Source organism: Leguminivora glycinivorella, chromosome 18, assembly GCF_023078275.1.
Source record: "Leguminivora glycinivorella isolate SPB_JAAS2020 chromosome 18, LegGlyc_1.1, whole genome shotgun sequence".
Lineage (NCBI taxonomy): Eukaryota > Metazoa > Arthropoda > Insecta > Lepidoptera > Tortricidae > Leguminivora > Leguminivora glycinivorella.
The window spans coordinates 6,471,809-6,485,010 of NC_062988.1; the positions used below are offsets into that span (position 1 = coordinate 6,471,809).

General features: G+C 37.8%; 1 protein-coding gene across 2 annotated transcripts in view; it reads left to right on the forward strand.

Moving 5' to 3' along the window:
• Window positions 1–8,563, forward strand: part of LOC125235958 — a 41,553-nt gene extending 32,990 nt beyond the window's left edge. The window contains exons 9-14 of one of the 2 annotated variants that reach the window (XM_048142619.1): window positions 106–435; window positions 1,245–1,355; window positions 3,229–3,382; window positions 4,250–4,369; window positions 6,780–6,833; window positions 8,473–8,557. In XM_048142619.1, the coding sequence (XP_047998576.1) occupies window positions 106–435; window positions 1,245–1,355; window positions 3,229–3,382; window positions 4,250–4,304 (650 nt within the window). In that variant the 3' untranslated portion in view covers window positions 4,305–4,369; window positions 6,780–6,833; window positions 8,473–8,557. Of the gene's footprint in view, window positions 1–105; window positions 436–1,244; window positions 1,356–3,228; window positions 3,383–4,249; window positions 4,370–6,779; window positions 6,834–8,472 lie in introns of both variants that reach the window. The other variant, XM_048142620.1, reaches the window with a different exon arrangement.
• The last annotated feature ends 4,639 nt before the right edge of the window (window positions 8,564–13,202 follow it).

The window sequence follows — 13,202 nt, forward strand, 5'->3', positions numbered from 1 at the left end:
ATCGCTCTTTAGCGATAAGACCGCCTGTTGTCTACCATAGTTAATTGAAGTTATGTACTTATTTTTTTTTAATGTCACATTTACTAATCAAACGTCTCATTCCAGGTTCAATATCATCAACACCCCTCATAGGCCTCCGTAAACCTAAAGACCTTCTAAACATCCACACAACCATATCTCCCATCTACGATATGGTTGACGACAAATCGTACACCGTAACTAAAACCTCTCCCATGGAGCGAACTTATGATAAACTCAACATGAAGCCAAGTCCTAACTCCTCGATGGATAAGACTTACGATATGAACGCTACAGTTATTAATAGTGCTACTATGGTTAAGAAAAGTTCGGCTAAAAGAGATATTTTAGCGGGAAAAGTTAGTCCGGATAAGAAAATGTTTGGACCCAGTGCGCCGGTCAAAGCTCAAAGTATGGGTAAGTTGATAAGTATTTTGCATATTTAGTTTTATTTTATTTTTATTCTTATTTTCTTAATATGCAACAGAAAAACAGTGTTTTCTTAAACCGGTTATGTAAAATCCTTATGTTAACCGTACGATTTATCACGGGAGTCACAGGACAGGCCTAGCCTAGTGTGGGGGTCAGTATAAAATGTAACTTTGTGAACTTTTAATTTGGAAATAAACCATTTTATTTTTTGACACCCCTCCTATCCCGTGGGTGTCGTAGAAGTTGACTGGTTCTGTTGGCGATGACTGCAGCCTGGCAAAAAAAAGAGAAGAAAATGATAGGGGCGCCACCGTCTATGTCAATTTTATTGCACGTGGCAACACTGGCAACTATTGAGTTACTTATATGTGAAGAAGAGTAAGTGTTGCTATGATAAAAAAAATGTTACATTTCTTATTTTTTTGCCAAGCTGTAATATCAGTGGCGCTGAGACTTAATCAGTTTCATCTGCTCTGCCTAACCCTTTTATGCAATGCAATAGCAATAGGCTAGTTTCCTACACTTAAAATAAAATATTATATGCAGTGCATGAAATAAAGCACCACATAATTAGTAGAAAAATATGGACAGAAGTTATGTTTAAACATAATTTCTATTTAATAAGTCAAAGAGAAAGATATAAAGTTAATGAATTGACTGTGACGTCACTCCTCAGTATTTCATAGTAATTCCATATTAGCAAATCGTTTTGACAGTTCTTAAAAAGAAGCTGATTTGACTAGTAGGAAACTAGCCTATTATATGTATGTAAAACACTTTTTTTATTTGTGCAGGTTCGTGTGCTAGTGCAATGGCGCCTCCGGTCGCGGTTCCAAGGAAAACTGGTCTTCCGACATCTAAGCTCAGGCAGTACAGCTCACATAAAGAACTCAGCAGGATACCAGGTAATATAATTTTCAGGCTTACAGAAGACCGCAGCCAAATAGCACTAGACCCTATTCATAGTGTTGTGTTCCTGCCGGTGAGTAAGGCTGCCAGAGCTCAACGAGGGTGCGGTGTGCTGATGACGGGAGGACTTACGGAACTGACTTATCCCGTCTATTGTCCTTTGAGTTGAGTCGTCGACAACCCGAACCCTCCTTGGAACTTGTGCACTCCTTTTTATTGTGTATTTAACACAGCAAAAGGGAATGTACAAGTTTCTAATGGGCAACGCGCATGTGACACTCTTTGAGTTGCAGGCGTCCATAGGCTACGGTGACCGCTTTCCATCAGGCGGGCCGTACGCTTGTTTGCCACCGATGTAGTATAAAAAAGGCATTATTAGTCTTTGACTATATAAGGACTGTATCTTTAATTATAGGGACAAAACAAACCTCGTCTAAATGTTGACATGTGCATAATTTTGTATTATTATGGTCCGAGAGTATGATCTGAAGGTATTGCTAAGTACTATTTGATATAAGAAGCTCTGCTATTTTTTTTATTTTAGGGACTTTATGGTACTTTCATTAAGGTCTAGCAAATACATTTTGGACAACCCCTAATCTGGCTTAATTTGAGAATATCTCAAAGACTCTTTGTACGATTTCGTCAAACAAAGGTTAATATGCTGCCAAAATATGTTTTTTAAGAGTCCTCTTCATGGTTGTTCAATTGGGTACTTGCAGAATAAATGCGGTGAATTTATATAATTAAAAAAAAAAACGCATTTTTGAACAACGTTCCGGATTGCCGTAAATTTTTGATACAAGCAGGGTGAGAGAAATAGATAAAAAAAATTAGGCATAGGCCAATGTCTAATAGACATTCATGGTGTTTGAACAGTGCCTAAACCAGATCGATATAAACAGTGTATGATAGTTAATTTCGACATCAAAGTCGGAGTTAGCGTAAGCGCCATGCCACATTCTCTAAATGGCCGCCATACACAGATCATGAACTTTATTTTTTAAAAATAACAGTGGCTAGACTATGTCTAGATATTCTGCTTTGTGGATCATGTGTCGTTGAGGTTCGCACTGTACAACTTTTTTTCGCAATTGTGTCGTCTTGTACGCACTTTGTGAATTTTCTAGTAGCATTTGTCCGAAATCGTAATCGGTACTCGGGAGGATTAAGTCAATGCTGTCTAAACCACATGCTTTACGTCGAGTTTTTAGGACAAAATGCGTACCTTATTATGTGCCTTATTAAAGTCCATGTCTTGTTATAAGAAAAAAATATAATAGCAAATAAATACGGCTACTCAAAGTTGTCTCCATATTTAACGATACAGTCCTTATATTAGTCTTTGGCGGTTCAAGTTCAAGAATTGGAAGGTTTGTTCAATACTTTTTAATCCTCGACGCAAAAACGACGGGGTGTTATAAATTTGACGCGTCTGTCTGTCTGTTTGTGGCATGGTAGCTTCCGAACGGATGAACCGATTTAGATTTAGTTTTTTTGTCGGAAAGCTGAGTTAGTCGGGAGTGTTCTTAGCCATGTTCATGAAAATCGGTCTACTACGTCACAGTCGGGGGTTTTTTTCAAAATTTAATTTTGTGGTTAGGTTATTTCTTATGTTTCAGTTATAAATCGATTTTGGACCGCCAATCATCTTTAAAGACTTTTAAAATACAAGAATAGACGGAGCGATAATACCTAATGACTCGGCCACGACAATGGTGACAATGTCTATCGGCAGCCATAGGATAGAGCGAGACACAGCGATAGAACCTTTCGTTCGCATCTCTGACCCCCGCTAATCGCTTTTGACCAGTGGCACCAGTGCTGTTGCCAGGTCGTAAATGTCTTAATGTATTCATTTTTTTACAGCCGGCAATCCAGTAGCGGCGCGAGCGCTACCTCGCTCCAACATGGTGCGACGCGGCGTGTACTCTTCTAACCCCGCCCTCAGCCCCACTCACCCGCGCCACCGCTCACAACTCACCCCGCGCCGATACGACGAGACTCCTACACGCTCGAGGTGGTACGTACATACAGTAGGTGACCCAGTGACTGACTCGCTCCAAAATGGCGCTGTGTCTACTCTTCTAACCCCGCGCTCAGTCTCATTCACCCCGCGCCTATACGACGAGACTCCTACACGCTCGAGGTGGTACGTACACACAGCAGGTGAGCCAGTAGTGTTACTGACTCGCTCCAACATGGTGCTGTGTCTACTCTTCTAACCCCGCGCTCAGCCCCACTTACCCCGCGCCGATACGACGAGACTCCTACACGCTCGAGGTGGTACGTACATACAGTAGGTGGTACTGACTCGCTCCAACATGGTGCTGTGTCTACTCTTCTAACCCCGCGCTCAGTCCCACTCACCCCGCGCCGATACGGCGAGACTCCTACACACTCGAGGTGGTATGTACAGTCGATAACACAGCTGTGAGTACAGACAGTGCCAAAAATATGTATACACAGTGTGTGTATTACACACCCTAATGTACAGTCAACCAATTTGAATCCTAGCCTAGGCCACTGTAGAACCTTTGCACAGTAAACGTCAATGTGACTTCTTATGGCAAATAGAACATGGTTTAAATGAGACAGGGTTCTAGAGTGGCCTAGGATTGAAATTGGTTGACCGTACAGGCAATAAAGATTGTTTATTGTTTATTTATTAAATATAGCAACTATTCTTACAGGCTAATCCTAATACAATAGTGCTTAAAATTAAATTATCCTTACATTTACTTAACTAAAATTTTTACAATCATATGCCAATATTATACACAAAATATCAAAATTAAATACATCAAGATTACGCATTCACAGCTGTGTTGTCGACTGTACATACAGTGAGCCGTGAATCATTCAAATTCTTATATTTATACATTCACAGGACGACGAAGCGAAATCAGCAGCGAAGCCCGTCGTACCGAACCAACCGGCGTTGATCCGACAAGGCACAGAGACGCTACGCAGAGAACGGCCGCAGAGCCAATTGGTGGCGCCAAAAGATGTACGTATATCAACTATATCAAGCGGTTATCTATCTACAGATGTAATGCGAGAAGATTTCCCTTCGTATTTTTGCGGAAACGTACGAACGTGTCATGCTATTTCAGACAGTTTCAGTACAAGACGTACTGACGCTGTCTGAACTAGCGTAATAAATATGAACGTTTCGGTAAATAACCACAAAATTAAAATTTTGAAAAAACCCCTACCGCGACATAGTAGACCGATTTTTATGAAACATGGCTAAGAACACTCCTGACTTACTAAGCTTTCAGACAAAAAAAAAACTAAATCCAAATCGGTTCATCCGTTCGGGAGCTACGATGCCTCAGACAGACACACACTGTTTTTGCGCCGAGGGTTAAAAAATACGAAGGAAGAGCTTTTCGCACTACATCTGTATCTTTGTATCCCACCCACACTTCTAAAAATATACGAATATGGCAAGCAGCCACGTCACGAAACCTCTAAAATGTATCGGGCCGCTATTCCCATTTCAAAACCATTGTCAGGGGGCCGATTTTTTAATCTCACGGCGTTCGAATTCAGAAAATTGTCACTGAAAATAGTAGGCAATTTCGGTGATAATTTTCTGAATTCGAACGCCGTGAGATTCAAAAATCGGCCCCCAGGTGACAAACATCCGGCCCTGATGATGGCAAGTATGTCGCCGAGATAGAGCACACGTCTTCTTCTAATTTATTAATGACCAATGCATCTCGCGGCGAAACCTGCCATAATATCGTTATAATCGTTTTACCAATGCATCTAAACCTGCCATAATATCGTTGTTTAACTCAATTCATCAAACATGCCTCTAATACAAGGGCCCTTCATTTTACAACATGCTTTATTTGTAATACTTCATCGAGTTCATCTAAATAATTGTGTTAAAACGGCGGTTTACATACTCAAGATCCGAATAGCTGTATTTCAGTCATATCGTCACTAAACAAAGCCAAAAAAACAAAGTTCATCCTCACTTTCTCGACACGTGGCAAACCAAGAACAAACGGGCCTCCCGCTCGTTTTTGCCCAGAACGTGCAAGGTGTGGAATGAGCTTCCTTCTGAGGTGTTTCCCTTGCGCTATGACATGGGGTTCTTCAAGAAGCAGGTATTTAGGGTTCTCAAAGGTCGGCAACGCATAAGTGGCTCCCATGATGTTGCTTATGTCCATGGGCGGCGATGACTGCTTACCATCAGGCGGCTCGTCTGCTCGTTTGCTGCCTATTTCATAAAAAAAAAAACTTAAAAAATCTCGCATCTCATGCTGTTCCTCAAAGTAAAAACGCAGTAAGTCTATATGCATTCCATACATACTTACTACAATTTTCTTTTCATTGACAGACGAAGATACAAGTTTTTTTAAAAGTAGTGACGATATAAATTGATGATGTTGAGAGAGCCGAGGACATTGATTAAAACTTTTCAATACTTACCTAACTTATGATAGTTATGATTGACTATAGTCCCTTATTGTTTTTTACTCGACTATTTATTCCCAATTCAAAAGTCAATATTGCTATTCTTTTCTTTTTATTTGTAACTTGTTAATTAATATAGGTAATGGAACTCAGTGTATAACCGTGTAACCCTGTTTATGTCCAGTTTCTGAATAATAGGTACATTTCTAAATGTGACTCATGTAAGGTGCAGTAGGGTAATTCCGAATGACAGAAATGCTCTGGTAATTCCGAAGGGGGAATCTTGATATGTTGGAATTAATGGTGATTTTTATGCGACTTTCGGAATTACCCTAATGCACCTTAATTTAAAAATATTGACATTCCGATCATAGACATAATCTGGGAAACCAATTTCTAAAATCACCCAAACTGTAAAAATTATCTTCGGTCTTTCTCGCCTACATTATCATACTTGCCACTTTCTTACTGACAATATTGGTTCGCCAGATAACATTTTACATACGAGTATCATGAGATTCATGAGGTGACAAACAAAAATCTGCCTTAACAAATAGCATGAAATTGAGAATAGTGGTGTACTAGAAGAGAGGCCTATGCTCGGCAGTGGGCGATTAAGGGCTGATATGATGATGATGATGAAATTGAACAATAATCAGCCTTGTTTTGTTTCACAATTACTTAATTTTGTGTATTACTATAGTTATTGATATGAGTCGTTATTCAATATTTGCCAAAATTTTAACCTACAGTGCAGAAAAGAATTTGTTTCAATTCTTTTGAAAACTGCACAAAATAGAACAATTGCATCTTTGTTCCAATATGATTTAAATTTATTTCTTAAGACCTTGAGCCTCAAATGGCTTCTAAGAGTTTTGTTTGTCACCTGTCGATTTAATGTCGGTTTTGGTATAAATGTAATCATGTCTAACTTCATGTCACTGTGCCGTCCCTAACCTGTGCTAACGTAACGTTGTTCGCGCCAGCTACGCTCGAGCGGCATCGGCGTACCTGTCACTATGAGGAACCATCATATGCCGGTAAGTACCAGGTTCTTATGCCTCAGTGTAACATTTTACTATGTGTCACAAGGGAACAAAATTATTTATGTATATTTATGGCGAGCGTTTTTATTGAATGAAGCGACTCGAAATATAATTCTGAGTTCAGCGAGGGATTATGTGGATACGCTCTAGATGGAAATAACTTTTCTACCATGTGACACTTACCTACCGCTTACTGCTTTTCACATCACCTTTAGGGATTTTTTTAACGTTTTAATATGCTCATAAATAAAAAAAACCGGCCAAGAGCGTGTCGGGCCACGCTCAGTGTAGGGTTCCGTAGTTTTCCGTATTTTTCTCAAAAACTACTGAACCTATCAAGTTCAAAACAATTTTCCTAGAAATTCTTTATAAAGTTCTACTTTTGTGATTTTTTTCATATTTTTTAAACATATGGTTCAAAAGTTAGAGGGGGGGACGCACTTTTTTTTCCTTTAGGAGCGATTATTTCCGAAAATATTAATATTATCAAAAAACGATCTTAGTAAACCCTTATTCATTTTTAAATACCTATCCAACAATATATCACACGTTGGGGTTAGAATGAAAAAAAAAAAAATCAGCCCCCACTTTACATGTAGGGGGGGTACACTAATAAAACATTTTTTTCCATTTTTTATTTTTGCACTTTGTTGGCGTCATTGATATACATATTGGTATCAAATTTCAGCTTTCTAGTGCTTACGGTTACTGAGATTATCCGCGGACGGACGGACGGACAGACAGACATGGCGAAACTATAAGGGTTCCTAGTTGACTACGGAACCCTAAAAAGGTTTACAAAATAGTACGATACAAGTGCGTAAAAAAGGAAGTTCGAAACGAGTGGCGATAAATTAAAACACGACCGTAGGGAGTGTTTAAATCGACACGAGTTACGAATTTATCGTACAACGTTTTTCAGTACAGATGGCCATCCGAAGTTTCGACCTGACATATAATGAACCACTTCTCGCACTAGTGCGTAAAAAAAACACCATCTGTACTGAAAAATATATAATAGTGTCCTAGAACAGAAAAGTGCCACTCCCTTCTAGCAAGTAAAATTAGGTCCCTTTCCGAAATAGTGATGATAAACTAGCCAATGAAAAGTTAACCTTTAATGTGATGCATAGAGTTGTTTGTTTCTGTCAGTGATCATATGAACCAGAGGACATAAAAACAAGTACATATAGTTTTAATAAGTATTATTATGGTTGCAAGCACAGAACTAGATAGAAGAAACAAGTTCATCTATTTGTATAGGGGCCGAGCGTGTCAAATTTTGTACTGAAGTTGTTTCTTGCCTGTAATTTTAAATATGTCTCAGGCTCTTGATTGTTCATAATTTTTGTGTTGTTGCAATTGAATATCACGTAACGAGGCGTTTTTTATGTTTTGGTTGACTTCAACTTACAAAAATTGACGCCCGAAAGCTGCAAGCTGCGAGTAAAGACGGACAACTCAGTGGATTTCACTGAGTTCATTTGACACGCTAAGTAGATACGTTTGCTTGATCTATGGTATATATGACATCTGTGGTTGCAAGCGCTGTTGGTTTTAAAGGTACACAGGTAGTGGATTAACGTGCTATAAATAATTTATTAATTAATAAAATTGTGTTTTCCGTTAACAGCCACCCACGACGCGGCCGTACTCGATAGCCGGAGCGTCGCAACTCCGGGTCGTGAGGCCAGTTAGCGTGCCCGTACAGAAACCAGTGCCCGGTACGTATTATAGTATTTTCTTATACTTATTTAATAAAAAAATAGGTTTCAGAGGATTTTTTTCCCGCGGACGCTCCGGTTGTGTCGGCACTTTTTATCTATTTTACACTAAAATAACTGATAAAACTAGGAAACGCCCATAACCTAATAAAACACCGTGAATATTCGCAACAGACTGATTTATTTGACAAGTAACGGTACTCAATAAGTTTCATACATTGGGAGCATAGATGGCGCTAGCAGTCACTAATCAACTACAATTCACATTTTGATATAAATACCAATAGAGCTCCCTGCCAAGGTATTCCCGATGAACTACACTATGGGGTTCTTCAAAAAAGTTTCTAATAAGGTCAACCCCCTGAGTTGCAGGTAATGGTGACCGCTGTTTGCCACCGATGTGGTATTAAAAAATACTTTATGTAAAAAAAAAATAAGCAAGTAGGTAAGTATAGCGGGTTATCACTAATTGACTAGCACGTCATCTATTAGTGGATTAACTAAGTAATTTTTAAATGGTCATGAATTTCTGCAAAACAACGCCTGATTTCAACTATTATTTCTATAATTCTCATGAAACTCGGATATCATGTCATGTGTGATAGCATAGACAGCTGGTTTCTTCGTATGTAAACAAATTATAGTTGCCTGGCAACCAACCGATGCGGCTTATTGTGATTATGTCATCTGGGATATGGCTTCGATACAGATTATTTTCCCCAAGTAGTGTGTTCATGTAGTATCTATTTGTAAAAGGTATACCATACCACCCTGTTTTAATTTTAATAATAACATCTGACGACGAAATTACAATAAGAAATGTTTCTTGAGCTGAAAAAAATGAGGATTAAGGGCCGGTTGCATCAAACCGTTAAAGCGTTCGTTAAATTTTATTGTATGGGAAGTTTCATAGACGTCTGCTGCGTGACGATGATGTGTCTGTCAAATGTGGTTGATGCAACTGGCCCTAAGTTTGGCCAGCCATCAGAAAGTCCTCTGTATAAAATCAGAATTTTACTAACAAACTGTGTTTGCCAGAGAAGATCCGAGTAATATCAATTGTTTATTTTTAGCTGCTGCGGTACAGGAACCTAGGCCTGCGTCCGCGCTGCCGCGCCCTCCCGCCTGCCCGCGCCGCGGCGAGCGCTCAGGTACGCTGAAGCCCCTCGCAGTTCACTGTACACATACACATACGTAAGAAGCGCTTGGCATCCGTTAGCTCGTGGACGACATCCGGAAAATAGGCTACTTGACCCTTTTTTAAAGTCAGTCTTATATGATTAAGTACTGTCCAATTAACGTAAATAAAATATTACCATATTTTATTAGGACTTAAAAACAGCAAAAAATATTTTTGAAATATACTCTTACGTCATCAGACGAAAACATTACAGTCATGTTAATTAGATTATCTATGCAACAGGTCATTCTACTCGAAAACAACATTTTATGACTTTTTAAGTATGAAGGCGTAAAGTTCAATATGTCAGTGATTGTTTTGACGTGCAGTAAGGGTCGAATTCGATGACGTCACTACGTCGCTGACAGCGTTTTCGGTGACCAATATAAATAAAAAATTACACACATTTTTTATCGAAAATACGTAGTTATCGTACACTTTTAATACCCAAAATCTATAAATATTGTTTTTTTTTAATGTCAAATACTACAGAAGACAATCATTTATTGGGCCAAATTCGATACGAGTCTAGTAGCCTATTGTGGGTCACAACTGGATGAGACTAGCTCAGGACCGGGACAAGTGGCGTACTAGAAGAGAGGCCTATGCTCAGCAGTGGGCGATAAAGGGTTGATATGATGATGATACACAATCGCGTACTTTTGGTAAAATAATAAGACTCAGTCAGATTTTCAAGTATCTTTGATAATAAACTCGCAGCAGCAAGCAACTTATACTTTTTAATCTTTTATTGTATATTTATATTTATTTATTTTCTTGCCTTCAGTTTATATTGAGTTAAGTATATAATTTTTTTTTTGTTGATTGTGACCTTTACTTTATTCTTGCCACTATCTCGCTGTCTGATTGTTGTCTGGTAGAGATCGCTCTTTAGCGATAAGACCGCCTGTTGTTACCTACTATTTAAGTTCTTTCTTTGATTGTTTAGCTGTAGTCGATGTAGTAGCGCAATAAAGTATTTTATTATTATTATTGTAACCCTTAAAGAGGCATACTAGTCTTTTGAGCGTCAGCGTTCGATAAAAAAGTTGCATCCACGCTACATCAGCAGCTGCCATTGAGTTCGTTAGTTGTCGACGCTCGGAGAAACACTAATGTACAGTGGTATTTTATAGACTAAATTATCACACTTACCTTAATAGTCCATGTGCTCTGCCTACCCCTTTAAGGGATTCAGGCGTGATTATATGTATGTATGTATCTTAATAATGTATTCTGTTGCAGGCCCCCTTCAGTATACTCCGTGGCGCCAACAGCGGATGTCGACCACTACTGACCCCCACTAGCAACCTAGGAACCCTAGACTAAACATGACTGATTGGAAACTCCGTGTCTTTGAGAACTAAGCGACGAGATGCTTACAAGGAGCGGCACGTAACTTTAGCGCAGACCGTTATTTTTTTTAATATTGGGGACACATTACACAGATCAACTTAGCCCCAAACTAAGCAAAGCTTGTACTATAGGTGCTAAGCGACGATATACAAACTTAAATAGATAAATACATACTTATATACATAGAAAACAACCATGACTCAGGGCAAAAGTCGTCAACAGGTCTCTCAGGCGATTACAGAGGGCGAAGGGTATGCGCAGCTATCCCCCCCACATTTCACTCCGCTAAAGTTACGTGCCGCCACTGGTATTTTATATTCTTTTGTACGTTTTTTAACAAATTTTAATGTTTACACCAACTTCGGGCGTCAACCGCCTCCCTTAACGTTCGCGAACCTGGTCGTGTATAGACGTCTTTCTGTAGGCGTAGCGTCCACGAACGGCTTAATCAGTCGTATTCAAAAGGATATCTATTTTCGTATTAACTGTTTCAAAATCTAGAAAATTACTTTGCTAATCCGTGATTAACTGTTAGATTATGGTCATGAGTTTATTTGGGCCATTTTTTTCAAAGTAAAGCTGTCCACCCCACTTTTTTTGTAACATGGGTATTTTTTACGCGAATTATACTCAGAATCGCGAGGTCTTTCGATCCTGATAGGAGAAAAAAAATGTCCCAAGATTTCCATACATTTTTTCGAACCTTCCATTCCGTTACCGCCATACAAAATGTATGAAAAAATGGTAACGGAATGGGAAAAAACCTTGGGACACTTTTTTTCTCCTATTAGAATGGAAAGAGCTCGCGATTCTGAGTGGAAACCACATAAAAATTTCCAAATCCAAAAAAAAATGGGGTGGACAACTTTGGAAAAAAATGACCCATTTGCCACTATAGTTAGTACCAACTATATCTTTACTAAACCTTTTTTTATAATCAGTAACTTTTTAGCAAAATAATAATGCTAGTCTCTTTCTATCTATTTTAACAACTGTAAATGATTCATAATTCATTTTTAAAGGTCCCCAAGCGAAGTGATGTTAAAGGTGACTATGACTTTTTAATTTTATTATGAATATTACAGAATTGGAATCACAATTCGTAATAAACCGTAAGTCGGAGCGTTAAGACTTAGATTCACACTCACTGTGATTTACTTCATAATCATGTTCACATCTTAAACGTTTATAACTAAAGTTTGTGCAGTATTTGATCTTGCTGGTGCAAGGAAATGGAACCGACCCTTTTCTGTGTAATAATTTTGCTACGTTGAGACAATAAAATGGTATTTTTAATAAAATAGTTTATAAATAATTTTGCCTATCGAGTATAAATTGTGGACTGACTAATACATCTCATTAGTTAAACTTTATATTTAATAATCGAACGGCATTAGAAAGTTTTTTAAATAAAATTTTTGTAATGCCTTTAAATTGGGAATAGGAAACACCTTTTCTGCGATTGAAAAGCTTTGTATTTCCAAAGTCCTTAATACTGCTCTCTTTACTCGTTCTCTCAGACTGTAGAGCTCAAAATTTCAATATTCTTTCCATAAATGTTTGGTACAAAGACATACAAATTAAGTTATTATAATTCTTATATTATTTACAAATTTAGTATATAGTATAATACTGCGTTAGTAATTTATTTGTGAGTAAGGTATTGCATTTTGTTGAGATTGTAAACATTTTAGACATGTTTGTTTAAACGTGTTTTGCTTTAGATATAAAATTTTGTAATAATGTTTTATACTGATGCTAACTTTGTAAAAATAGTTGAAATATCAAATATTATAATATAGCACAAAAATAACACGAATTTTAGTAGTAAAATTTTTGAACATGTTTAGTTATGGAACACATTTTAAATACAAAACAGTTTTACACACGCACATTGTAAAAATATTTTTTAAAGTTTCTTGTACATTATGTAAAGTATCATATAAAAGTATTTATAAATTTAAATCATTCTTACGCTGAAGATATTTCACATATCCATATTATTACTTAAATATTTTACTAATAACTTTGCCATATAACAAAGCTTCCTATGTATCCTAAGACTATTTATTCTAATATAATACCTACCTATTTAAACATTAC